General features: G+C 35.0%; 2 protein-coding genes and 1 pseudogene across 2 annotated transcripts; 1 reads left to right on the plus strand and 2 right to left on the minus strand.

Annotated features, from left to right (window-relative positions):
* The first annotated feature begins 311 nt into the window (after window positions 1–311).
* Window positions 312–1,244, plus strand: LOC140508761 (olfactory receptor 51L1-like). Its single transcript, XM_072616637.1, has one exon. The coding sequence runs from the start codon at window positions 312–314 to the stop codon at window positions 1,242–1,244; it is 933 nt and encodes a 310-aa protein (XP_072472738.1).
* Window positions 1,245–15,259: 14,015 nt separating this feature from the next.
* LOC140508762 (olfactory receptor 51G2-like) lies at window positions 15,260–16,213 on the minus strand. Its single transcript, XM_072616638.1, has one exon. It carries the CDS (start codon window positions 16,211–16,213, stop codon window positions 15,260–15,262), a length of 954 nt encoding a protein of 317 aa, XP_072472739.1.
* Window positions 16,214–24,960: 8,747 nt separating this feature from the next.
* On the minus strand, window positions 24,961–25,813 carry LOC140507594 (olfactory receptor 51L1-like; annotated as a pseudogene).
* Between the last annotated feature and the right edge of the window lie 378 nt (window positions 25,814–26,191).

Below are 26,191 nucleotides of genomic sequence, written 5' to 3' on the forward strand. Positions count from 1 at the left end.
TGCTTATTGCCTAATTGAATATGTAATTTGGATAAGACTACAAATTATAGGAAAATGAAATTTGGTTTTCCTTGTTGTCTGCAGTACTTATTGTTCACATGCCTGTTTTTACCAGTGTACTTGTCTCACAATTAAGCTTTCACAGCATAGGAATGGGCATATCCATATGGTGACAATCACAAAGCCTAACACAAAAAGATGGCAAAGAAAGTCTGCTTGGAAAAAATAATGATAATAAGGTAGACTAAGTCTGACCTCTCTTACTCTAGGGACCCAGGACTTAGAGAATGCTGCACTGACATCTGACTATAATGACCTTATTCAACACCAGTCACTTCAGACCTTTTCTTCTGACTGGCTTTCCTGGCTTGGAAGCATTTCATCCTCAGATCTCTATAGTGTTCTGCTTTCTTTACTTGATTGCCATTGTGGGCAATGGCACCATTCTTGTAGTGATCTGGGAGGAGCAGACACTACATGAACCTATGTACCTCTTCCTTTCCATGCTAGCGGCCAGTGACCTGGGCATCTGTGCTACCACCCTGCCCACCTTGCTCAAGCTCTTCTGGTTTAATGTTAGGGAAATCAGTTTTGATGCCTGCCTTGTGCAGATGTACTTCATCCATGTCTTCTCCCTCATGGAGTCAGGCATCCTGGTATCCATGGCTTTTGATCACTATGTGGCTATCTCTAATCCTCTCTGGTATACAGCTATCCTGACCAATTCCACCATTACGAAAGTTGGTTTAGGCATATTAGTTCGGGCCGTCTTAGCAATCTTCCCAGCACCATGGCTCATTAGGCAGATTAAATTTTGTAAGGTCAACGTCCTTTCTCATTCCTATTGCCTGCACCCAGACATCATTAAGCTCTCTTCCTCTGACAATCGGATCAGCAGAATCACGGGTCTCATTGTCATCATCTTTACTTTTGGAATAGACTCTCTGTTCATCCTTCTTTCCTACCTGAAGATCTTCATCATGGTGTTGGACATTGCATCTCAAGAGGAGCAGCTCAAGGCCCTCAATACCTGTGTCTTCCACATTTGTGCTGTGCTGCTGGTCTACATCCCCATGCTGGGTGTATCCATCATCCACCACTTTGGGAAATATGTCCTTCCTGTGATTCACGTCCTTATGGGTTATGTCTACTTGCTGATTCCCCCTGTTCTCAACCCCATTGTCTATTGTATCAAGAATCATGAAATTCGCACCCATGTCCTTAAACTTTTTCAGCCAAAATAGGAAGAAAACAAAGCCAGAGTTGCTCAGAGCAGGAGAGAAACTTAAGCTAATAGCAATTATTAGCAAATAGTCTAATTCACTAAAATAGTAACCTAGTAGATAGTGAGGAAGACATTGAAGATAATGATGATATCATTGCTATTTCCGTGATTGTTGATATTGATAAGTGATATGCCTATCTATTGGATTACACGAATTTCATGAAAATTTAATTTGAAAGACCTACTGATCATTTGTTCATCATATTAGAATTTTGCTAGTTCAATGATTGCTACATTTGCCATCTAATATTATGGTAACAATCTAACATCTCTGACTCATAGATAGCAAACAGATCATTAAAACTATAGCATTTTATTAGTGAATAATGAATTAATCATTACTAAACCATTTGCTTCTGTGAAATCTTAGAAGCAGACTTATAGCAAAGCAATCTTTGTTAGAGAAAATCTTAAGGACACTTTAAAATACCAATGAATGAGGCCTTGACTCTTGGGAATGCCTTATCTTCTTCCCAAATCAATTTCAGAAATTTATCAATTTCACTATATGAACATAGGGAAAAAATATCTCAACGCTAAGTGTCCCTATCTATTCCATGTTCATATGTAATTGAAATACTCCACAATCATTTTCATGAAAGGCTTCAATCTATTTTATGTAATTAACAGGTCAACATCCTTGGGAATGAAGAAATTCTACTCTGTACTGTGTTTCCTTTTCCACTGTGCTACACACATTGGTCTCATGGTCACCCTTGGATTTCTGGATATGTACTGATTCTGATTTTGTGGTCCTTGCAGTCTGGTAGGAAGAAGACAAAAGCAGAAATAATTATAATAAAAAGCAATCCATACCATATTGAAGTAAATATATTGGGATAGACCACACTTGTAGGTCACCCCTCATCTTGCCAGTTGATCTGTTATCACATTTAATCTTGTCAATTTGAGGTATAGAATCTTCCAGGGGTTGTACTTTGATTGAAGTTCCCTAACCATTTTTAGAAGACCACTGATAGCTCTCTTGAATTCACTTTGTCATGCTACTTGTGATTGATTCTTGTATTCTCTTTGGATCATCTAAAACAAAGATTCTTAATATTGAATGAAATAGTTTTTTTCTATAAAAATATGTTGAGAAGATTATTTCAAATAAATTTACCTTCCTTTATGATTCTATTTATTTATTTTAAGCATTTGAAACATTATTCTTAGAAGGGGTCTATAGGATTCACCAGAATTCCAAAAGGGCCCATGACAAAACAGTTTAGAACAGTTGATCAGAGCTGGTCCTAGAGATAGTTCTACCTAGATATACCTGGGATTCCCAAGTTTTCTTGGGTCTATAGCACTGACCTATCCATTCATTACTCTTACTATATGATTAATCCATCTTATTGATCAAATATATATTTCAATGTTGTTCAAAGATGCATGTTGTTTCTTGTACTAAACTGCTGTTGTAAATAGCCTCCCTTGACCTTGTACTCTTCTATTGCCCTCTGTATCAGTTGAAGATATGAATTTTCAAAGATGATACTTCAAGATACAGCATCACCATAAGAACATATGTCTCCTTTAAAAACTTTATATATAATTATCCTGAAAATATGTGCATATTGCTACATGGAATGGAGATAAATGTTTTCCTATAATTTATTTTGGATTGTCACCTCTTGAGGTTGAGGGAAACTCTCCCTGGATATTAATCCATTCTATTCTGGTTAAGAAGATGGTGCCTGAGAGCATTACTTGGATTTCTATATTGTGAGTTAAAATATGCGATTGCTGACCAAGGAAAGAGGACTAAACAAGAATATCTTTGTTTTGAGTCTTACAAAGTTAACAAGAAGTATTTAATATAAATACAACAGGAAGATATCTTCCTATATAAAATCTACCAAGATAAATACTATAGAGAGTATAAAAGATATGAAAAGAAAAAATTACAGTAGAATGTCTGAGAATTTATTTTTCCAGAAGAATCTCACAGATTATTATTTTTATTTTCTGTTCTCTTTCCTACCATGAAGGCAACTTCACCAATGATGGAGGCTGGGTCACAAGAGAATCCAGTAATTAATGAACTGAGTGGGTGGGGAAGACAGAGAGAGAGGGAGGGAGGGAGGGAGGGAGAGAGAGAGAGAAAGAGAGAGAGGGAGGGAGAGACAGAAAGAGAGAGACAGAGACAGAGAGAGACAAGAGAAGATATAAGAAGTCAGAAGTTATAATGAAGGTATGAGAGGCAGCAGAGCCAGATTTGAAGGAAAGCAAGTGATTAGGGCTTGGAGTCTCCATTTAACTTCATTTATCATTAGGTTTATTATCTAGTGAACATTTATTAAATAGCAATTGTGTACATAGCACTGTGCTAAATTTTAGAGAAAATATAGTGGTAGATAACACAACGGACCCTGATCTCATGATCCTTACAGTCTGGTAAGAAAGGGACAAAAACAAAGATAATTATTATTACTACTATTAATAATAATAAAATACATACCATATTCAAACAGCTTCTGGATTGACCCTACTTCACTTGTAGGTCACCTCTCATTCTATCACTTGACTTGGTCCCATATTTAATCTTGTCATTCTGAGTTAGAGAATCATCCAGGATTTATGCTTTGTTATTTTTTCATTAATGAACAAATTTGCAGCACCTTTTTCATTTGTTCCTTTTTATTTCATTTTCACTTGAATCCTATCTCAATATTTTATTAAATAAACTAGAAAAAATTTCCTATCCTAATAGTATTCTATCTACATGTTAAATTCCTTTATCTCTTATGATGAAAAATTACATTTACTAAATGTATACCTTAACAACATAGGAAATAAAAATGAGATAAAGACATGTTTTCACAATATTTTACCTGTACAAAAGATCACATTCAGAGTTATGTTTACCCCTTAGTATAAGAGCAAATGGATTCATTCACTTCTAGAAATATAATTACATGATTTCAGTTCATTCAAGATACCAGTTAAAGTCTCTTAAGAATACTCCTATTTCTCCTCAGGAATTAAATTTACCCTCTCTCAGGAAATAAATTACCGAAATCCTACTTTTTTCCCACTTCTTCAGCCACCATTAGGAACTTTCTAGAATATACTATACACTGTCAATTTTTCACAGAATCTAAGGGGAGCTATTGATATTTACCACCTAATCAAAATTCTGGTAGCTACTGTCTACAGACAAACAGACTACTCTCTTTCCTCTGTCAATTTGGTTCTTCACTCATAATTCTTCTTTCCTCCCTACCTCCTGCCCTCATGCTAGGAAACTTCAACATAACCTATTTACTTTTTTTCTCAAACTTCCTAACTGTGCAATTCCTCAACCTATTCATTTCCTATAATCTACTTCTTTACTCTATGTCAGCCTGACAGAAATGTGAGCATACCCTTGATCTTGCCATCACCTACAAATGTACCATCTCCATGTATGAGAATGAATAAATTCCCTTGTCTGACTAAAATCTATTGGCTTTTTACCTCCCCATCTGTTTTCTCCTACAAAATTCTACTTTTCATCCACACTGTAACCTTGGATCATTTGACTCTTCAATTCTCTCTGTAATATCTTCATTGTTGACTCCCTTGTGAACTATTGAACTCTACTATTGCCTCCTCTTTTGAATCTTTAACTTCCCTCATCATGTAATCAACAATGTCTTGCCAAACCCCACCCCTGGATCATTGCGACCATTCACTTCTTTTGTTCCTTTTACATTATGCTGCATAATGAAGGTGGAGAAAATTGTGTAAACATTCTGCCTGGATCCATATATAAATTTATATTATACAATCTCAACTTGCCCCCCCCTCCCCTGCATCTAGTTGGTATAGATAAACTAGACAGCACTAAGAATAGTACTATTAGGATTGAAAGATTTTTCTAGTTTATTTAATAAAAAATTGAGATGGAGTTCAAGTGAAAATGCAATAAAAAGGAACAAATAAAAAATGGCTGCAAATTTGTTCATTAATGATAAAATAACAAAACATAAATCCTGGATGATTCTCTACCTCAAAATAGCAAGATTAAATATGGGACCAAGTCAAGTGACAGAGTGAGAGGTGACCTACAAGTGAAGTGTGGTCAATCCAAAACTTGCTTAAATATGGTATGTATTTTATTATTATTATTAATATTAATAATAATTATCTTTGTTCTTGTCCTTCTCTTACCAGACTGTAAGGATCATGAGATCAGGGCCCATTGTGTTACCTAGTACTGTATTTTCTCTAAAATTTAGCACAATGCTATGTACACAATTGGTATATAATAAATGTTCACTGAATAAACAAAGTAACACCTCAGTGCCAGAGAATTTGATCTTTCTAGCCATACCCTTCATTTCCAGGTAGCCTCAGTTTGAAACTTGAATTCCCTATCCTTTTGCAGGAACCACATTCCATTCTGTATAGCAGAAAGAATATACATGTTAATTAACTCACTGATGTTCTTGAGTGTTTGTATCAATTAACTAATTTGTTTTTGTTGTTGTCATCTAGTTGTTTTCAGTCAAGTTATTCAGTGGGCTTTTCTTGGCCAAGATACTGGAGTGGTCTGCCATATCCTTCTCTAACTCATTTAACAGATGAGGAAACTAAGACAAAGTAGGTTGTGACTTGCACAGTGTCACATAGCTATATGTCTATGAGGCCAGATTTGAACTCAGGATTTTCTGACTCCAGTCCTGGCACTCTATCCAACTCTCTCCAATGCAGCAACTGACTGCCCCACTTAGTTAATTAGCTCTATGCAAGTTAACTTGTTTTTGTTTCCTTTCAGTGTGTTTATGGCAGTGTAATATGTGTATATATACACATATTACACTGCCATAATATATATATTTATATTATTATATTTATATTATATATAATATTAATAATATATTATATATATATTTATATAAAATTTCTTGGAAACGACTTATAAAAACCAAAAATGGTTCAGTATTTGAGCCTCAGACCCCCAAAAAGGAACCTCTCTCTCCTAAATATACATGCATGCATTTATATGTATGTAGTTATACATATATACTTATAAAATCCAATGTATTCTATGAATTAATCATTTTAAGTGAAGTTATGAAGAATAATTTAGTTGATAGCTGGCAGCCAGGTGGAGTGAATAGAACTCTGGACCTTGAATTGGGAGGACTTGAATTCAAATCTCACCTCACATACTTATTAATTATAGGCATAACTATTATTTTTCATTTTATACATTTGTAAAATGCAGATTATTTTTATTCAACCCCTATAAAGGACTTTTGGAATATGTGTGGGTATTCTATGACTGCCACTGACCCACTTCTCACATGGTAAAGCAGCTCTTTTTGATCTACATCAGAGCTAGAAATGAGCATGCATATAGAAGTCCATGTAAAGAATTGCTCACTTCAAGTTCAGCATACTCTGTATGCTTATAAAGGTTGAACTCTCATTGACCTGTCCCCTATCACATAGTACACATAATAATAAATAACTTGGAAATGATGAGGTGAGTGATTATAATCGTGACACCTACAAAATCTTAAGATTAAGTCATTAGGGAATAAGCACCAAAGTCATCCCTTGAACCCAGGAAATCTGCTTCCAAATCAAGGGCTTTTCCTCTTAATGCAAATACTTATGTTTAAGAAAGGAGTCTCCCCAAATGGAGAGTGAACTTATAGTAAGTACAGGAACTTCAGATCATGCCTCAGTGCCAGATAATTTGATCTCCACAGTCACAGCCTTCCTTTCCACTAAGCTAAGTTTGAAACTTGAATTCACTATCCTTTCGCAGGAACCACATTCCATTCTCTATAGCAGAAAGAATATACATGTTAATTAACTCACTGATGTTCTTGAGTGTTTATATCAATTAACTAATTTGTTTTTGTTGTTGTCATCTAGTTGTTTTCAGTCAAGGTATTCAGTGGGGAACTCCCTTTCAAGAGTAATTCCTTAGCCTAGATACCATTGAAAAGAAAAGTTGAATTCAAATCAGTTCAACAATTCAATAAGCAGAGAAGCAGAGATAAAATCATGGAGTAAAAGTAGGAACTCTCCTGAGCTCTTCCACAAACTCTTCCAAATACCTTTTCATAACGACTTAACAAATTCTAGAGTGTCAGAAGCCACAGGAATGAGGAGTGAAACAATTTTGCACTCCAAGACAACTTAGAAGGTTGGCAGGAAAGTTCTGTTGCACCAGGGTGAAAGAGGAGCATGATCTAGTGCAAGTACTGCCACTGTATACCAGGCTGTAACAAACCTGAAGGAAGGCTCAGGGTGACTGAATCAGTGCCACCTGTGGCTATTTCCAAACTTCTCAGCCCACAGATGATAAGGGGATTGGACAATGAGTAAGAAAATGATTTACAGGGGTCCCTTTGTTAGCACTGGAGGAAGGACCCTGTTGCATTGCCTATATAGGGATCTGGGTGTCAGTCCTTGGTCTTAGCCCCAGGGCAAGAAGGAACACTAGCACAGAAGAGCTTGTATCTGCAGGAGAACCAGATCCCTGGTCACACTACCAGAGTTGAAAAGAATGTTTGTGATAGCTCACAAACCAGTATACAATACAGAAGAAAAGTAAATACCTCTCCCTAGACCATACCACTTTGGAAGAACCGAAAACTTAAAAGTACCCAGAATTACCTCTGAAAACAGTTGCAAAAAAACCAAGAAAAGAACCAGAAGGTTGGGACAGTGCCCCCTCCACTTGGGAAGCAGAGCCACACTTTAGCATAGAGTTAAAAATCAAGAAACAGGTGGAAAATAAGTAAACAACAGAAAAAAACTGACCATAGAAAGTTACCACAGTGACAAGGAAGATCAATACACACACTCAGAGAACAACTAAGTCAAAATTCCTGTATCCAAAGCCTCAAAGAAAAGTGTGAATTGTTCTCAGACCATGAAAGAGCTCAAAAAGGATTTTAAAAATCAGTTAAGAGAGGTAGAGGGAAAAATGGGGAAAGGAATGAGAGTGATGCAAGAAAATCATGAAAAATGAGTCACCAGTTTGGTAAAAGAGGCACAAAACAATACTGAAGAAAACAACACCTTATAAAACAAAATAGGCCAAATGATTAAAGGGGCAAAAAAAGCAAAGAGGAGAATATCTATAAAAGCAAAATTGGTCAAATAGAAAAAGATATATAAAACATCACTGAAGAGAACTCCTTAAAAAGTTGAACTGGCCAAATAAGAAAGGTGGCACAATATGTTACTGAAGAAAATAATTTCTTAGAAATTACAATTGAAAACTGAGAACATATTAATTACATTTAAAAAAAGAAAAAAAATATTGTTAACTCAAATATTAAAACGAATACAAAATAAGAAATAAAGCATTGTTATATACACAACCGAATTCAAGAGGGTTCAAAATACACAGCAATAAACTAACATTTCAAGAAAGTCTGTGTAATAAATACTAAAAAAAAAGAAGTTACAGTTGAGCAAGTGAAAGCTAATGACTTTATGAGACATCAAGAAACAATAATAATGCAAAAGAATGAAAAAAATAGAAGACAGTCTGAAACATCTCATTGGAAAAACAACTGACCTGGAAAATACATCCAGAAGAGATAATTTGAGAATTATTGTACTACCTGAAAGTCATGATGAAAAAAAGAGATTAGACATCATCTTTCAAGAAATTATCAAGGACATTCTAGATCAAGGAGAAAATAATGCAAGTAGCCAATAAGAAACAATTTACATATCATGGAGCCAGAGTTAGGATAAAACAAGATTCAACAGTTTCTACATTAAAAGATCAGATGGTTTGGAATGATATTCTGGAGGGCAAAGGAGATAGAATTACAACCAAGAAACACCTACCCAGCAAAATTGAGTGTAAGTCTTTAGGGGAAAGTGGATATTCAATCAAATAGATGACTTTCAAGCATTTCTGGTAAAAAGACCAGAACTGAATGGAAATTTTGACTTTAAAATACAAGATGCAAAAGAAACATATAAAAGCAAACAGTAAAGAAAAATTAAAAGGAATGTTATGTGGTTAAACTGTTTAGATTCCTCTATGGGAAAATAATACGCATAACTCTTCCAAACTTTTTAATTATTAGGGCATTTAGAAGGGAGTACACATAGATAGAAAGAACAGGTGTGAGTTAAGTGTGATGGTACAATTATCTAAAAAGAAATGAGAAAGAAGAATGTAGTGGGAAAAGGAAAAGGAAGAACTAGAATGGGATAAATTATCTGACATAAAACATCCCTGAAAGAAATTTCATAGCAGAGGGGAAAACAGACAAAGTGGGGAATGGATCATATGAACTTTACTCTAATCAGAATTGACTCAAGAGGGAATAATATACAAATTCATTTGGATATAGAAATTCCTTACTGTACTGAAAGATGTAAAGGTAGGAGATAAGAGAAGGGAGGGCTGATAGAAAGGAGGGAGGTTTAGGGGAGGAAAACGTCAGAAGCAAAACGCTTTTGAAAATGGATATGATAAAAGGAAAGAGAGTAGGATAAATGGGGTAAATAAGACTTAGAAAAATACATAGTTGGTAGTTATTACTGTGAAAAAATATTATAGCGAGTTGCTCTGATAAAGATTTCATTTATTAAACAGAGAAGACTGAGTCAAATTTATAGAAATAAGATCCATTACTCAATTGATAAATGTCAAAGGACATGAAGAGCCAGTTTTCAGACAAAGTAATCAAAGCTATCTATAGTCATATAAAAATGCTCTAAATCTCTATTGATGAGAGAAATTCAAATTAAAACATCTCTGAGCTACTACCTCATACCTGTCAGATGAGCTAATATGATAGAAAGGAGAAATGACAAAAATTGGAGGGGATTGTGATGGTAATCAAAATAGGATCTTTTGCTGTTTTTATTTTAGTATAATCAAGTGCCTCTGATCAAATCTTGACTTTATCAATCAAGAGTCTTTACAAGGAGTAAAGTACAGAAAGAAGGGTTTCTTTGGATAGAAACACTGTATATATTTGCACTGTTAATTATTTTAATGTGATTAAAGACCTTTCCCACTCACTGATGGATCTGAATTTGTTTTGTAGGAGGGTGCCAAGTACTTTTTAATTTTCTATTGAGGCACTGGGGAAGGGTTATGATGCCCTCTGGTTCTAAAAAAGGTATATATACTCTGAGTTGAAGTTTTACTTTGAGGCTTAGTTTTTGGTGAGAAGATTTGAGTGCCAGATGAGGACTCTGGAAAGCTGCTAAGGACCCTCCCTCCCTCTCCCCTCCCCTCCCCCCCAGCTCTGAGAGCCCAGATGTCATGCTTCCCTCTCTGGTAATTATGGTCAGACAGCTCTACCTGTCTGTTGAATTATAGTCAGGCAGAGGAAGCCATGTCTGTTGATTGCTTTGGAGTTAACTGACTGGAAGTGTTTGTTTGGCCAGATGAGAACTTTGGGAAGCAGTTAAGGAGCCCCCCAGATGTCAGAACCCAGATGTTGCGCTTCCCTCACTGGTAACTATGGTCAGACAGTTTGGGTTCAATTGTCTGTTGAATTCAGGCAGAGGAAGCCATGTCTGTTGATCTTTTGATTTCTCTGTATTTTCTTTGAAATTTAGAGTGCTAACTCCCTAAACTAACTGAATGATATATATATTTATATATATATATATGTACTTACTTATATATATTTATAAATATAAATATATAAATTTATATAAATCATATATAAATTTATTTTATCTACTTATTTTATTTATATTTATTACATTATAGTCATGTTATTATAATTATTATTATATTATATTATAATTATTGTATCATCATATTATTATATTTAGTTTATTTATTATATTCAGTTTACTTAGTTAATTTTTAAATTTATATGTATATATATATATATATATATATATATATATATATATATATATATATATATATATATATATATATATATATATATATATATATATATATATATATACTCGCTTAAAGGAATGACACGTGCTTGACTAAAATTATTGTTAATCCTTTAAAAGTCATTTTCCTTTTTTGAATGCATACCTAAGAACGCATGAGAACAGCCCTCCACCCTGGTGCATGTTTGAGTGCTTACTGCTACAGGGATGTGGGAAAATTAAAACACTAATGGTCTATTGGTGAAGTTGTATACTGATTCAACCATTCTGGAGAGCAATTTGGAACTGCCAAAAGGGCTATGAAACTATGCATACCATTTGATCAAGCAATACAACCACTAGTTCTGTATCCCAAAAAAAGATTTTTATAAAAGGAAAAGGACCTATGTGTACAAAAATAATTATAACATCTCTTTTAGTGGTGACAATGTATTGTGAATTGAGGGGATGTCCATCAGCTGGGGAATGACTCACCAAGCTGTATATGATTGTGATGGAATACTATTGTGCTTAAAGAAATAATGATCAGGATGTTTTCAGAAAAATCTTGAAAGACTTACATGAACTGATGCAAAGTGAATGAGTAGAACCAAGAGAACATTGTATACAGTAACAGCATATGATGATTTACTATGAATAACTTAGCTATTCTTAGCAATGCAATCATCCAAAATAATTCTGTAAGATTAGGATGAAATGTGCCTTCAATTTCCAGAGAAAGAACTGGTCGTCTGAATGCAGATCAAAGATACTTTATTTTTACCTTATTTTTCTTGGGGTTTTTTTGTCTGTCTTTTGCTTCACAGAATGACTTAATGAAAAGGTGTTTTACATGACTGCTTATGTATAAACTATGTCAAGTTGTTTGCCTTCTCAATGAGGGGAAGGGGAGAATTTTGAACACAAAATTTGAAAAAATGTTAAAATTGTTTTTGTATGTGGCTTGGGGAAATTAAATATTAAATAAGATTAAAAAGGGAGAAAATATCTATTTTTTACAACAATATTCATGGCAGTTCTTTGTAGTAGCTATGAGCTAGAAATCAAGGGGATATTCATAAACTGGGGAATGAATGAACTTTCATATATGACTGTGAAGTAATATTGTATTGTAAGAAATGACAAGCAGGATGATTTCAGAAAAAAAAATCTGCCAAGATTTACATAAACAGATGTAGAGTGAAGTGAGAGGAACCTGAAGAACATTGTACAAGTAACACCAATGCTCTTTGGTGAAAAACTATGAGTGACTTAGGTATTCTTAGCAATGCAATGATCCAAGACAATCCCAAAAGACTCATAATGAAGCATGCTATCTGCCTCTAGAAAAAGAACTCATATTGTCTGAATAAAAACTAAATATTATTTTCCACTTCCTTTTTTCTTTCATTCTTTCCTTTTCATTTGATTCTTCTTATGCAAAATGACTAATATGGAAATGTTTTACATGATTGTACATGTATAACTTATGCTGAATTGCTTATTTTCTCAGAGGTAAGGGAGGGAAGAAGAGAGGGAAGGAAGGAGGGATAGAATTTGGAGCTCAACACATTTTTAAATCTTAAAAATTGTTTCACTGTGTAATTTGGAAAATATAAAATATTAAAAAAGAAAAAATAAAATGGTTCAAAAAGAATCTATTAAGCACCACCTGTGTGTAGAGCATTATGCTAGATGCTGGATATACAAAGAAAAGACTGACAAATTGTGATGCTTCAAGGACCTTACATTCTACTGGAGGTAACATTATTGACATAGGTAAGGAAATACAAAAAAATTGGAGCATGAAGTAAGCAGTAAGAACTTGGGGGATCAGAAATAAAATATAAGTTACACTGAGTCAGAAGGAAAGGAAGAAAGAAGGAGAAAGGAAGAAGGAAAGGAAGAAGCAGACTTCTAAGAGTGGAGGTGAAGAGGGAGGACTTTCTAGGCAAGGAGACTAATGGGTCATCCAAAGGGAGAGAAACAAGAGTTGGAATGTTGAGTTCAGCGAAGAACATGGGGGCTTGTTTCATAGTAAAAGTAGAATGTATCAGGTGGAGTACCATAGCTTTCTAGAAAAATAAATTGAAATCCAAATGTGATGATCTTTAAAAATCAAGGTAAGGAATTAATATTTTATCTTACAGACAATAGGGAACCACTGAATATTCTTGAACAAGGGAACAACATGATCATATCTCAACTTTCTAAAGAATGTCTTGGCAGTGGCATAGAAGTCTGATTGGAAAGGAGAGATATTGAAAGCAGAGGAGAAAAAAAACTAAATATGTAAGTATTGATAAGATTAGGGCTGCTACATGGTACAGTGGATGGAACTGCGGTTGAGTAGTTAGAATGAATTGAGTTCTAATATTGCCTCAAGTATTTCCTAACTATGTGACCCTGGTCAAGTTACTTAACCTTGTCTGCCTCAGTTTCCTAAATGTAAGATGAGCTGGAGAAGGAAATGGGAAACCACACCAATATATTTACCAAAAACCCAAATGGAGTCAGGAAGAATCAGATACAACTGAAACGACTGAAAAAACAACAAAACAGATATTATCTAACTGAGGAGCTAAGTTAGAATCCTCTGTGAATGGAGGGAAAGCATGTATATAAGATATGTTGTGGAGGTAAATTAAACAAGATTTGGCAATTATTTGAATATAGGCAGCCTGAAGGATAGATAACATCTGAAGAGGACTGAAGGTGGCTTATTTTTTTTCAGTATTGGAGATTTGTATTTTGATATTTATTTGCAGAAAAAGTGATGTTGAATATGCAGGAGGAAGCCAGAGAATAAGAATGAGAAAGGATTGTATTTTTAATGTGTTTGCCTGACAGGAGAGACATTGATTCAGAAGGGTCTCAGGTAAACAGATGTCAGTTGTGGTGCCTAAGTGTCATCAGAGATGAAACAGGAGAGAAATACGTAAATCTAAACATGGCAAGAAAAGCAATAATAATTATATTGAGGAAACTGAGAAAGGTCAAAGAAAAAGAAGTTTATTCACAGAAAAGGGATAACATTTTATTAGATGACTAACATGTGGGACAGGAAGACACCTGTTCCTCCATGAGGAAGTTTTTATTCCAGCAGCAGAAAAATGAAAACAGGTGAACAATATATAGATAATTGGCTATTTAAAGTTGACTTAATTCGTCTCAGATCAATCAAATGATCAGAAATAGTTTTAATGTAGGTTGGTGACTGATGAACTGGTTAAGTATGTGCAATTGTGTGGGTGTTATTTTGTTTTTATCCCAGTGTCAATAGCAAAGAGGCTTCCCTTTTGCAAAAAATTCTCAATGGGATCACAGATTTGGACATGAAATGGACCATGTGCGATCCAGAGAAATTAAACAACCCTGCCAAGATCAGCCATTTAGAAAATGAAAGATCCAAGATTCCTGCTGATTTCTGCTGCCTCTAAATCCAGCACACTTTCCATTGCAACTGCTCACATTCTGATAATATCTGCTGCTTTTCTTGAGTTCCAGAAATTAGAAGCAAATGTTTTGCCATTACCCAACATAATTGCTCCAGAATCTTTCATCTATACCACCCTAACCTAGCTAGGTGCAGTCTCTCTTGGCTTACCAGAATTAAAATCGTATAACTTTGTATTCAATTTAAAAGAACTACAGCTTGATTTGACCTCAAAAGGAACCAAATCCAATTTCCTGATGCATGAATGAATCTTCTTGCTAACGTCCCCTGACGTTTTATATAATCCTATATTTCTACATGGATTAATGATAAGGGAAACAGTAGAGAGCTAGAAAGATCAAGGCAACCCAACCACACAAAACAATAAAGCAGGAAGAATGACTATTTCATTCTTCTCATCACTGAATTGTAGACTCTTAGGAGTTTGAAGAAACATCAGGGGGCCTTTAATTAAATCTCTCAGTCATTCAAGAAGTGGGCTACATTAACCAGAACACGGGATGTGCATTCAGAAGACCTGGGATCATATTCAACCTCTGATGCTTTCTCTTTGTGTGACTTCAGTCAAGCAATTGAATTTCCCTAGGCTTAAGTTTCTTCATCCCTTCAGTCTATTAATGCAATGATCAGATAATCTTGGCATAAAGAAAACTCTTTCCCTTAAAAGGGCACTTTATAAATGTTACTTAGGACTCTTCTGGTCTCTTTCTATGAAAGATCCTAATGATCCTATCTCGGATTTGCTTGGTCTTCACCACATAGACGATGGGGTTCATCACAGGGGGGATGAGGAAGTGCATGTTAGCCATGAGTACATACACATGGGAAGGAAGCTTTGGCCCAAACCTGTGCAGCATGGACAGGCAGATCATGGGAGTGAAGAAAAGAATCACAGCACAGACATGGGAGGTACAGGTATTGAGGGCCTTGAGGCGTCCCCCATGGGATGTGATGCTTAGCACAGTCTTTAGGATCAGGACATAAGAGAGGAGAATGAGAAGGAAGTCAAGGCCCATGGTGGAGAGGACAATAAATAGGCCAAAGATGCTGTTTATCCTGGTATTTGAGCAGGAGAGTTTGATGATATCTGGATGTAGGCAGTATGAGTGAGAGAGCACATTGGAACGACAGAAGTGAAGCCTCCTCAGCAAGATGGGAAGAGGGACTTGCACTGCAACTGTTCGTATCAAAATGGCCAGCCCAATCTTCAAGATCACCCCGCTGGTAAGGATGGAGGCATATTGCAAGGGTTTGGAAATGGCTATGATGCGGTCAAAGGCCATGGCTAGAATCACACCTGACTCAAAAACCTGGAAGGTGTGGATGAAGAACATCTGGATGAAACAGGCAGGGAAACTCATTTCTCGGGCCTCCAGCCAGAAGATCCTTAGCATAGTGGAGAATGTGGAGAGGGACAAACCTAGATCTGAGGCTGCCAACATTGATAGGAAGAGGTACATAGGAACATGGAGGCTTCTCTCGTTCCAGATAACCAGCATGATGGTGATGTTGCCTGTCAGGGTCAGTAGGAACATGGCAGTAAAGGGAATAGAAAGCCACATATGCATAGCTTCTAGTCCAGGGATTCCTGTCACTAGGAAGGTGGAGAATCTGAACTCTGTTGCATTCAGAAGAGACATCACAGCCACTGTGTGCCACTAAATTCTGTATTTGTTTCTTCTGGGAGGGGAAAAAGATAGAATGTTCTTGAGTCACAGGCATTGGAACATGATGCAACAATGTTCAGCCTTGAAAAAGACTGACAAATAAATTAAAATAAGTATTTTAAAATAAAAAAAAGTATTTATTGATAACCTACTGGCTCAGAGTCACAGAGTCAGTAACGATCTGAGGATCAAGAGACTGAAGTTGAACTCAGGTCTTCCTAACACCAGACCCAGTGCTCTATCTACTGGGTCACCTACCTGCCTCATGTACTGTTGATTTTGGGAAACAACCAATATTCAAGTGTCCTTTCAAGCAGATATTAATTGACTGTTACCTCCTTGGGGTCAGTTTCATTTATATCTTTGTGTTCCCGGTGCCTGACACATAGTAGTTGTTGAATAAAATCTTAATGACTCATTGATGAGTATGATACAAGACAGAAAATCTATTTTATGATTCTGGAATTTTGAAACTCTAGGAGTGACTTCACCTAATCCCATTCATCATTGGTCATTTCAGCATTGTTCATGAGTTGAACTCCCTAACCTGTGACATATCAAGTCAGTATAGATAAGCCTAAAGAACAAATGAATTACTTCCTTACCAGGAGGAATTTGAGTCTCAGTTTCTTCATCTGCTACATTATCTCACAATGTAATTGTGCCAACAGGCAGCTAGGTGGTGCAGAGGATAGAGTGCTGGGCAGGGCTGGAGTCAGGAAGATTCATTTTCCTGAGTTCAAATCTGGCCTCAGACACTTAGTAGCTGTGTAACTCTGGACATATCACTTAACCTTGTTTGCTTCAATTTCCTCATCTGTAAAATGAACTATGAAAGGAAATGACAAACTGTTCCAGTATTTTTGCCAGAAAAACCTCAAATGGGGTCATGAAGGCAAACATCTTTGAAATGACTGAAGAACAAATTGTGAGGGAAGTCTTTACAAAGCATGATATAAATTGCTATTATATTTAATTAATGAGATGTTATTAATAATAGCCTATGGATTAACCTGGATCATAACATCACCACCTTAATTGAGCTCCTACTTTCAGTAACTCACGAATCCTGCACAAAGGTGACAAAATAATCCTAAAGCCAATGTGCAAACATGCCACTCTGCTTTGTAAGAATCTTCAATGACTTCCTATTACCTTTAGGATAATACATATATTTCTCAGGTTTGCATTTCAAACCCTTCAAAGTTTGGCTTTGACCTCCCTTCTCTAAATGATTTTACATCATTCTCCTGAATACATTCTATGGGCTAACCAAATTGGACTGCCAGCTGGTCCTCAGATTTGGTATGCTATATCCTACCTATGTGATTTTCCATTGTCTGCCCTGTTTTCCCCTTTTATTTATATTCTAATGCTTAATGCAGTGATTGGTACATAGGAAATCTTTATTAAGTGATAGCTAAGTGACTAAAAACCTGGGTAGAGTTACTCTCTCATACTTACCCTCTTGGTATTCTTAGCAACTTCAAAGGGGTCACTCAGGTGCAGCCTCTTACTAGAATCCTGCCTAATGTTCATATTTTGGAGCCCTTTTCTCCCTCAAGTTATGTTGAATTATTTGACTATTTAAATATCTTTTTACATGTAATTGGAGGCAAATATAATTTAAAATAAATAAATAAATAAATGATAGATAGATAGGTAGATAGACAGATGAATCAATGGTATATATCTATAGGAGAATGTAAGCTTCTTGATAACAAGGGATTTATTTTTCTTTTTCTCATAGTACCTACTGCTGTAATATGTACATTTAGGGTTTTAGAGTTCCAGATCTATGAATCCATCAGTTTCAGGTACTCTCCATATACAAACTACATCCACTGATGCCTGCAATTTAGAATCTTACAGATCTGTTTGGGTTGCCCTGGGCAGCCTAGCGAGTTTGTGTAGGAGGTAGCAATTAAATTGAAACCAATAATTCTTAGGAATTAAAACAGCTCCAAAGTGGAATGAGCTGACTTGAAAGGTAATGGGCTTCTCCTTCTTGTAGGGGTTTGAGCAGAATTTGGATGACCACTTAAGTATTAGCTATGTTATAAGGAGGATTCCTTTCTGTGATACTATGATTCTATCTCTCTGATTCCATGCCCACTGAAACATGGTGCACAAAGGAAATAATCAAGTCTTATTGAATAGAGCAAGAATAAATAAATAAGCATTTATTAATGCTCATTATGTGACAGGTACTATTCTAGGTTTGCAGGATACAAAGAAAAATAAAGTCAATTCTACTCTCAAGGAATTTGCTTGATTTTATTAGAGGCAATAAAATTTACCCATATAATTCTACACAACAATATATAAAAATACAAAGTAATAATAGATTGAACAAGGAACTAAAAATGGGAGGAGGGGGTGTTAAATAAAAACCTCAGGGAACAGATGTCACTTCAGTTAAGAGTTGAATGAAATTGGTCATTCTACAAGGTAAAGGTAAGGAGGTAGCTCATTTTAGGAAAACAGAATGGCTTGTTTGAAGACACAACAACTGGAGTTGTAAGATCTCATAAAATAAACAGCAAGGATAGTTTGGCTGGATCCCAAAGTGTGTAGAATAATAAGTAACAAATCTGAACAGATAGATTGGATCTTTGTTGCTGTGGGTTTTAGATGCCAAATAAATGATCTGAGAAGGAATAGAGAGCCACTGGAACTTTACTGAGCAGTGGAATTAAGCTAGCTGTATTTTCCCCCAGAGCGTAAAACCATCAGAAGCTCCTTGGTGGCCTTCAAGCAAAGGCTAAACAACTTCTTGTCAAGTGTGTGAAAGTAAGAATTCTTTTGCATGTGGATTGGATTAGCCATGGCAACCCCACATCCTATAATTCTGTGCCTCAGGAAGATCATTTTGTCATTTGTGCGAAGTATGAATTGGAAAGGGAACAGATTCAAAGTTGAATGAAGATTGGGAGGCTATTATACTAGGCTAGGAGGTCTAATACTATTTAGCGTTTTTTTAGTCAAATGATTATGTAGAAAAGAACAGTATTGCTAGTGAAGAGAAGTAGAAGCAGAGAGAAAAATGATATAAGAGCGAGCACTTCTTGCACATCTCCGTTATAAGAAAGTAGAGCTTTCTGTGTTCCTTTTTCTTATACTTTAGAAAAAAACATAAAATTAGAAATGGAAGGTAAAACCAGCATAATTCAGTTCAACATTATTTATGAAGCACTTTAGAAAGAATATGTATTTAGGGAAGGAAGGGCAGTGAACTCTGAATTATAAGAAAATAAAGCAGAAGAGAATAGAAAAGTGCAACAAAAGGTATCAGAGGGAGGTCCTGAGGAACTCACTATCTGAGTCCATCTCGTACATGAATTGAATTGCTATATTATAAGAAACAATAGATGAAAGCAAATCAAAGAAACATAGGAATATAGATGAACAGATGCAAAGTTCAATAAAGCAATACACATAACTAACAATAAAAATTGTTAATTATTTAATTAATAATTCAATTAATTGTTGATTAAAAACAAAAAACAAAGAGCAACAATCAAACAACAGAAACAGAATTACATGCAGTAATGAAGACTAAGGTTCTCCTCAAAGAAGCAGCATGACAAAGTACTAGCACACTTTATTATGGAGGTGATGGAATATGGGTGTGGAATCCTGAATATAATAGTTTTTTTTTTAATGTAATAGTTTGTTTTGCTGCTCTTTCTCCACTTACCCCCCTTTATTCTTTATCATTAAGGAATTGTCCTCTGGAAGAGTGATGATGAGATATGTGCTGGGAAATGTAGTTAAATCTCTCTCTCTCTCTCTGTCTCTCTGTCTCTCTCTCTCTCTGTCTCTCTGTCTCTGTCTCTGTCTCTCTCTTCTTCCTCTTCCTCCTCCCTCTATCCATCTTCTTTCTCCTTCCTTCTCTCTCCTTCCCTTCATGGAAGCTTCCTTTTCCTGCAGACTAAAAAACTCAGAAATTCACTTCTGTTTTACTCCTCACTAACCAGGAATATCAACACAACCCACAGGAATGATTCAAAAGAACATCCAGGAAAAAGAATATTTTTACTGCTTTCTCCTCTCTTACACATGTTTTCACTGCAAGTTGTATCTTCTACACCATTTGCTTTTCTATTTGATTTTGTTTATACTTTTTTCTTTCATCTGGGTATCCTACTTCTCTGAAAGATTATGCTATGTCTTGTTTACTTATTTACATTCAAACCTGAAATTTCACAAATATTCATATAAATATTCACAAAAATAAATTGCAAACTCTGAGAAAACTCAATAATGTAGATAAGCACTTAAAAATTAAATTTATTATTGTTATCATAATATAGAATCTTAAAAAGTTACCAGAGCACTGAGAATCAAGAATTGGTCTTCCTGTCTAACAGGGTCAGTCCATTAAGACAAGCTGACTCTCATGCTTTAAGTTGCCATTAGCTGATTCTTTTATTGTTCCAAAATAACTTTTAATTGAACTAATTTTCTATTAATGGGTAGTGGTTTTCATTTTTGTATTGGAAGTCCAATTTCCTGAAAGTTATCGATTTATGATTCAATTCTATCTGCTTAACAAGTTCACCCATATTTTCAGTGAAAGACCATCATGGGGGTGAGCATTTCGGTTGAATTTGACAATACTTTACTGTACTGAAAATATGACAACACATAAATGTCAACCTCAGTAGCTTCAAAGTTCATATTACTCCTTGAAAGAAATTAAGGCAAACACATGTATATGAAATGGGGCTTTATAATATCACTGACATGCACATTTACTTTGCAACCAACACAGAACTCACGTAAGCCCTCTATCTCCTTCCTAAATGCATGTACATAGATTGTATCCCATACTTTGAATGCTCTTCCTCATGTTGGAAGTCCTTAGTCCTTTCAAAACTCATGAGACTTTTCTTTCCTCTTCCCAGCCCCTACACATCCCAAAGAACTTTGTATTTACTTATCTTTACATATTTTGTTTCCCTCCTGTAGCATGCAGGGTACATGAGGTCCTGGAGCTCTTTCCTTTTTACCTTTGTAGACACTAGGCCTTGCTTAGTTTTTATCAAAATAGTCCCTTAATAAATGCTTGTATGGGCCCGCAGTGGGTCACATGTGCAGAGACTTCCTGGGGGAGAATTCCTAATAGTTATTCCCCTGAAAGGAAAGGGAAGAGCAAATTGGAATTCCCTTCTATGGTGTGCTAGTCAACATTCTGTTTAATGGTATGATTATACCTTTTGGACTGAATGTGCCTGCAGGAACAGAGAAAAACAGACACAAATTTTTTGATTCACGTGTCTCTAAGAGGACCAAATTACAGTCAGGCCAGGAAAATCTGAGGATTTTAAAGGTTTTCAAGTCATAAGTACCCTTAAGTTTGCTTCTTCCCCTGAGATGAAAGAGAGAATTAAGGAGAAATTTTCTTTCCATCCCTAAGTGCAATAGATTATTACAAAATATGAGTACAAAAGACATTAGATCCCTCTCTACCTATGTTCTCTATATTCATTTCATTTTTTATTCAGTTTCCCAAGTCCTGAGCACACATGTAAAGAAATTACTTACAAGAGATTTCTCTATTAGATTAAGAAAATATTCACAAAACTGGAAAGCAGTCCAACAGAAGTCAGGTTCGGACCAGCACCTTATATCCACGATATATTCTAAATGGATATCTGATCTTAATATACAAAAAGATCATTCTATGTTTGTTTAAATGAAAGAGATGTAGATATTACACCATTCCCAGCTATGGGAAGGAAATATTAAGTAATTAAGTGATAGATAAAATGAAAGATAAAATATGTCATATTAAGCTCAAAGACTTCTATACTTAGGATTAAAAGGTAATCATTCAAATAGGGAAAAAAATTCTATTAAAACTGTCAATAAGGAATTTTTAAGAAAGATATATAGCAATTAACACACACATATAAAACCATCAAACTATTTGCTAAACTGTTTTATATGAATATATAAAACTATGTATTTCAAATATATTTAAATTTATTTGTTATATGTATATGTGCATAACATGTATGTGTATGCAGTCATTCATTATATATATATTTAAAAGTATTTGCTGTGTGTGTGTGTGTGTGTGTGTGTGTGTGTGTGTGTGTGGAGTATATATATGTATAATAGTTATTCACCAATAGGTCAAAGGATATGAACTAAGACTCTGAGAAGAAAAAAAAAAACATGACAGCATACTACAAATCATTCATATCAAGATAAATAGAATTCAAAAGTTTCCTGAAGTTTTGCTTCACACCTTAAAAATCACAAAAATCACACTAAAAGTCACAGTTAATTTGGAGGAGTTGTAGAAAGAGAGATAAACCAGTGTATTGTAGGTGAACCTATGAATTAATACAATCATTTTGGAAAACAATGAAGACTTTTACAAATAATGTTACTAAGAGGTTTGTATTCTTTGAATGAGAGATTCCATTACTGGACTTACACTCCAAAGAAGTGATTCATTATAATGACTCCTTCTACACTATAATATTTTTAGCTGCATTTCATGTGATAGCAAAGAATTGGAAACAAGTAGCTGTCCAATGACTGTAGAATGAGTAAATAACTAAATAACTGTTGGAGACAAATATAATGCAATGTTACTGCTCAGAAAAAAAAAATTATGACTGTGATGAACACAGAGGAGCATGGAAAGATCTACATGAACTGATATAGAGTAACATAAACAGGGCCAAGAAAACAATATAATTAATGACTACACTAGTGTTAAAGAAATAAGAAAAAGGAAATGTTGCAAAACTACAAAGAATAGTGTGACTGAAAGGAAGAGATGGGAAATTATGCTCCCAGCTTACTCTTTGGTGGAGGAGGGAGATTCATAAGTCTTGATGGTGAACATGTTTTCAGATTGTTTCAATGAAATAATTGGTTCTGGTGATTTTTTCTCTCATTTTTGTCAATAAGAATTCATTTTGTTAGGTGGTTATGGCTCTGGGGATGGGGACAGATACTGGGAAAAATATGATGACATTTTAAAGGACATCAATAAAAGCAAAAAGAGTGAAAAAGTAAAAATTGACATGCAATTTTTGTCTCCAAATCCAGAACACTTTTCACTGTACTTGTTCATGTTGTGTTTTCTGTTTTTCTTGAGTACTAGTAACACTCTTATATTCAAGTATTTGATTGTATTCCAACATAATTGCTCTAGAATTTCTCATGTACTCTGTCACTTCCAAAGCAATACCTCCTCTTTCTTGATTTAGAAGTGGGTTATAACTCTAAACAAACTATAATCATAGAACCACAGGAGGAAAATTTTGAAATTTGTCTCAAAGAGACTGAAATAGAATTTCATGAAAGATAGTTTAGTCTATTCATCAACACCATCAGTGTATAACCCCACACTGGTGTATTTAGAATATTTGTCACCTGGAGCACATCATCTTTTCACAACTAACATCTTTGTATGACAAAATCATTTCCAGTAATAATCAGGTAACAAAAAGAATAATAAAAACAGAAATGTAGTTAAAGTTTTCTTTTACTGAGCTTCTTAGATACAGTTATCAGAGGAAAAATTAAATCAAGCAACTATTACAATTCAAAGAGAAAATGTGACAAATTAAAACTTTTCATTGCATTGTTATGCTTTTTTTAAATAAGGGGAAATTTTAATCTACATATTGATCTCTCACAATAATGAATAAACAATCACATTAATTTCTAGGAATTTTTCAATGATTGTCAAAATTTATATTCATATTTAATACTCAGCAGAGCCAAAGTTTTCAAACAATCTTTGCACAAGTTAATTGGATAAAAAATTTAATTAATAATAATTTCAAAAAATATTCACATGTAGTAACAGAAGCATGATTAGGAAAATCTTTAAAATAGTGAGAAATTTGGGAGAGATTCTTAAGAATATCTTTCCATAGGAGTATTCTAATAAAACTGGAAAAATATATAAAAGGATGAGCTTGGAAACTAGTAAATTATTTCACTCATAATATTTTATAGTTGAACTAAGGACTTCATGTTAAATAAACAAACAAGTAAGAATAAATCAATACTTTAAGGACACTTTAATTCACTAAATATTTCATGTGCAAGCTCAACTTTGCACTGACCAAACAAAACTGTCATTCCCGTGTTTCAAACCTTGTTTTGTTCTTGTAAATTTTTAATCACAAACAATAATATTTGTTACATAGAAAATGAAGTTAAAGTAGTTTATGTTTCATTTCTTCACTTTGTTATCACTATTTATTTAGAATCAACATTCAAAATGAAAAAATGTGGTGATGGGGCAGTGGAGATATGAACTGCAACTGAAGCAACTCAAATGATTCTGAGCTTTACAGACTTACTCTGGAAAGAATGATGTAGCTGAGTTGATGTGCTGGGGGCTATGTGTATAAATGAAATGCTGTGGATTGACTTTCATTTGCATAATAATGTTAGTTAAAAAGTAAGTTTATAAAATGCTGATTTGATCATTAACTATATGCTATTGTGACTCAACAGAACCACAGCAATTGCTTAATACTTAGGCCAGCAGAAGATTTTGTTTGTTTGTTTGTTTTCTTTGCTTGTTTGTTTTTTTGAAAGCAGTATTTTGTCGTTGATATTATTCTAAATTGCCTACCTAGGGTAAAAGGAAAAAAGTAGACTGAAATTTAGGGAGTGTTATTACTGCTTAAAATTTTCTGCAGCCAAGACATCACCTTATTTTCTGCACCTTTTACTTAAAATTTCGCTGATCCTTTCTTAAGAAAGATCTTAATGATCCTATCCCTAGTTTGCTTGGTCTTCACCACATAGACAATGGGGATAATGACAGAGGGCATGAGGAAGTGCACTTTAGCCATGACGGACTTCATGCACCCCTCCACCCAAAGGATGCAATATCCAAAATGGCTTTTAGGATCAGGATGTAGAAAAGGAGAATTAGGGGGAAGTCAAGGCCAAGAGTGGAAACAACAACACAGAAACCATAGATACTGTTGATTCTGGTGTTTGAGCTAGAGAGCTTGATGATATCGGGATGTATGTAGGCAGCAGGAGATGGAAAGCACATTAGAGCAACAGAAGTGTAGCTTCCTCAGTAGGAAGGAATCTTGGATCTGCACTGCTATTGCCTGTATGAAAATTACCAGACCCATCTTAGCAATTACCTCACTGGTAAAGATGGAGGCATAGTACAAGGGTCTGGAAATAGCCACATAATGGTCAAAGGTCATGGCCAGAATAACAATGGACTCAAATTCCTGAAAGGTGTGGATGAAGAACATCTGGGTGAAACAGAATGGGAAACTCACTTCCCAGGACACTAGCCAGAAGATCCGTAGCAGAGTGGACAGTGTGGAGATAAACAAATCCAGGTCTGAAGTTGCCAGCATTGCTGAAAAGAGGTACATGGATACATGAGGGCTTCTCTCAGTCCAGATAACCAGCAAGATGGTGATGTAGCCTGCCAAGGTCACTAGAAACATGACACTAAAGAGAATAGAAAATCCCATATGGATGACCTCTAGTCCAGGGATTTCTATTACCAGGAAGGCAGAATGTGAAGTCCAAACTATTGAGAAGAGATATCATGCTCATAGGTTGTCACTAAACTGTGTATTTACCCACTCTTCAAAAAGAAGGAATCATCTGGATTGAAATTTGGATACTACAATGCTCATCTTGGAGACAAAACGACCACTAGACTTGTTCGATTCAATTCAGTTCAATTAAATTTTAAAAATGAGAAATTTTTAAAAATCTACTAGTGAAAATCATAATGATTTTTCTTGCAGATAGTAAGGCACACAAACAACAATCTCTGCCTTTGGAAAAAAAAGCCAGCGGCAAATTGTATACTATTCTCATTGTAGTACATGATATAACATGCACAAAAGCAATTTTCACACTTTTTGAAATGAGTCAGAGTTCAAATTGCAAGACTTTTTATAGAGGAGGTAGCGATAAAAC

The sequence above is a fragment of the Notamacropus eugenii genome, chromosome 5 (genome assembly GCF_028372415.1).
Source record: "Notamacropus eugenii isolate mMacEug1 chromosome 5, mMacEug1.pri_v2, whole genome shotgun sequence".
Classification (NCBI taxonomy): Eukaryota; Metazoa; Chordata; class Mammalia; order Diprotodontia; family Macropodidae; genus Notamacropus; species Notamacropus eugenii.

Bases quoted from the DNA above. Each gene is read 5' to 3' on its own strand.
- LOC140508761 (XM_072616637.1), top strand. From the start codon at position 312: ATGACCTTATTCAACACCAGTCACTTCAGACCTTTTCTTCTGACTGGC.
- LOC140508762 (XM_072616638.1), bottom strand. From the start codon at position 16,213: ATGTCTCTTCTGAATGCAACAGAGTTCAGATTCTCCACCTTCCTAGTG.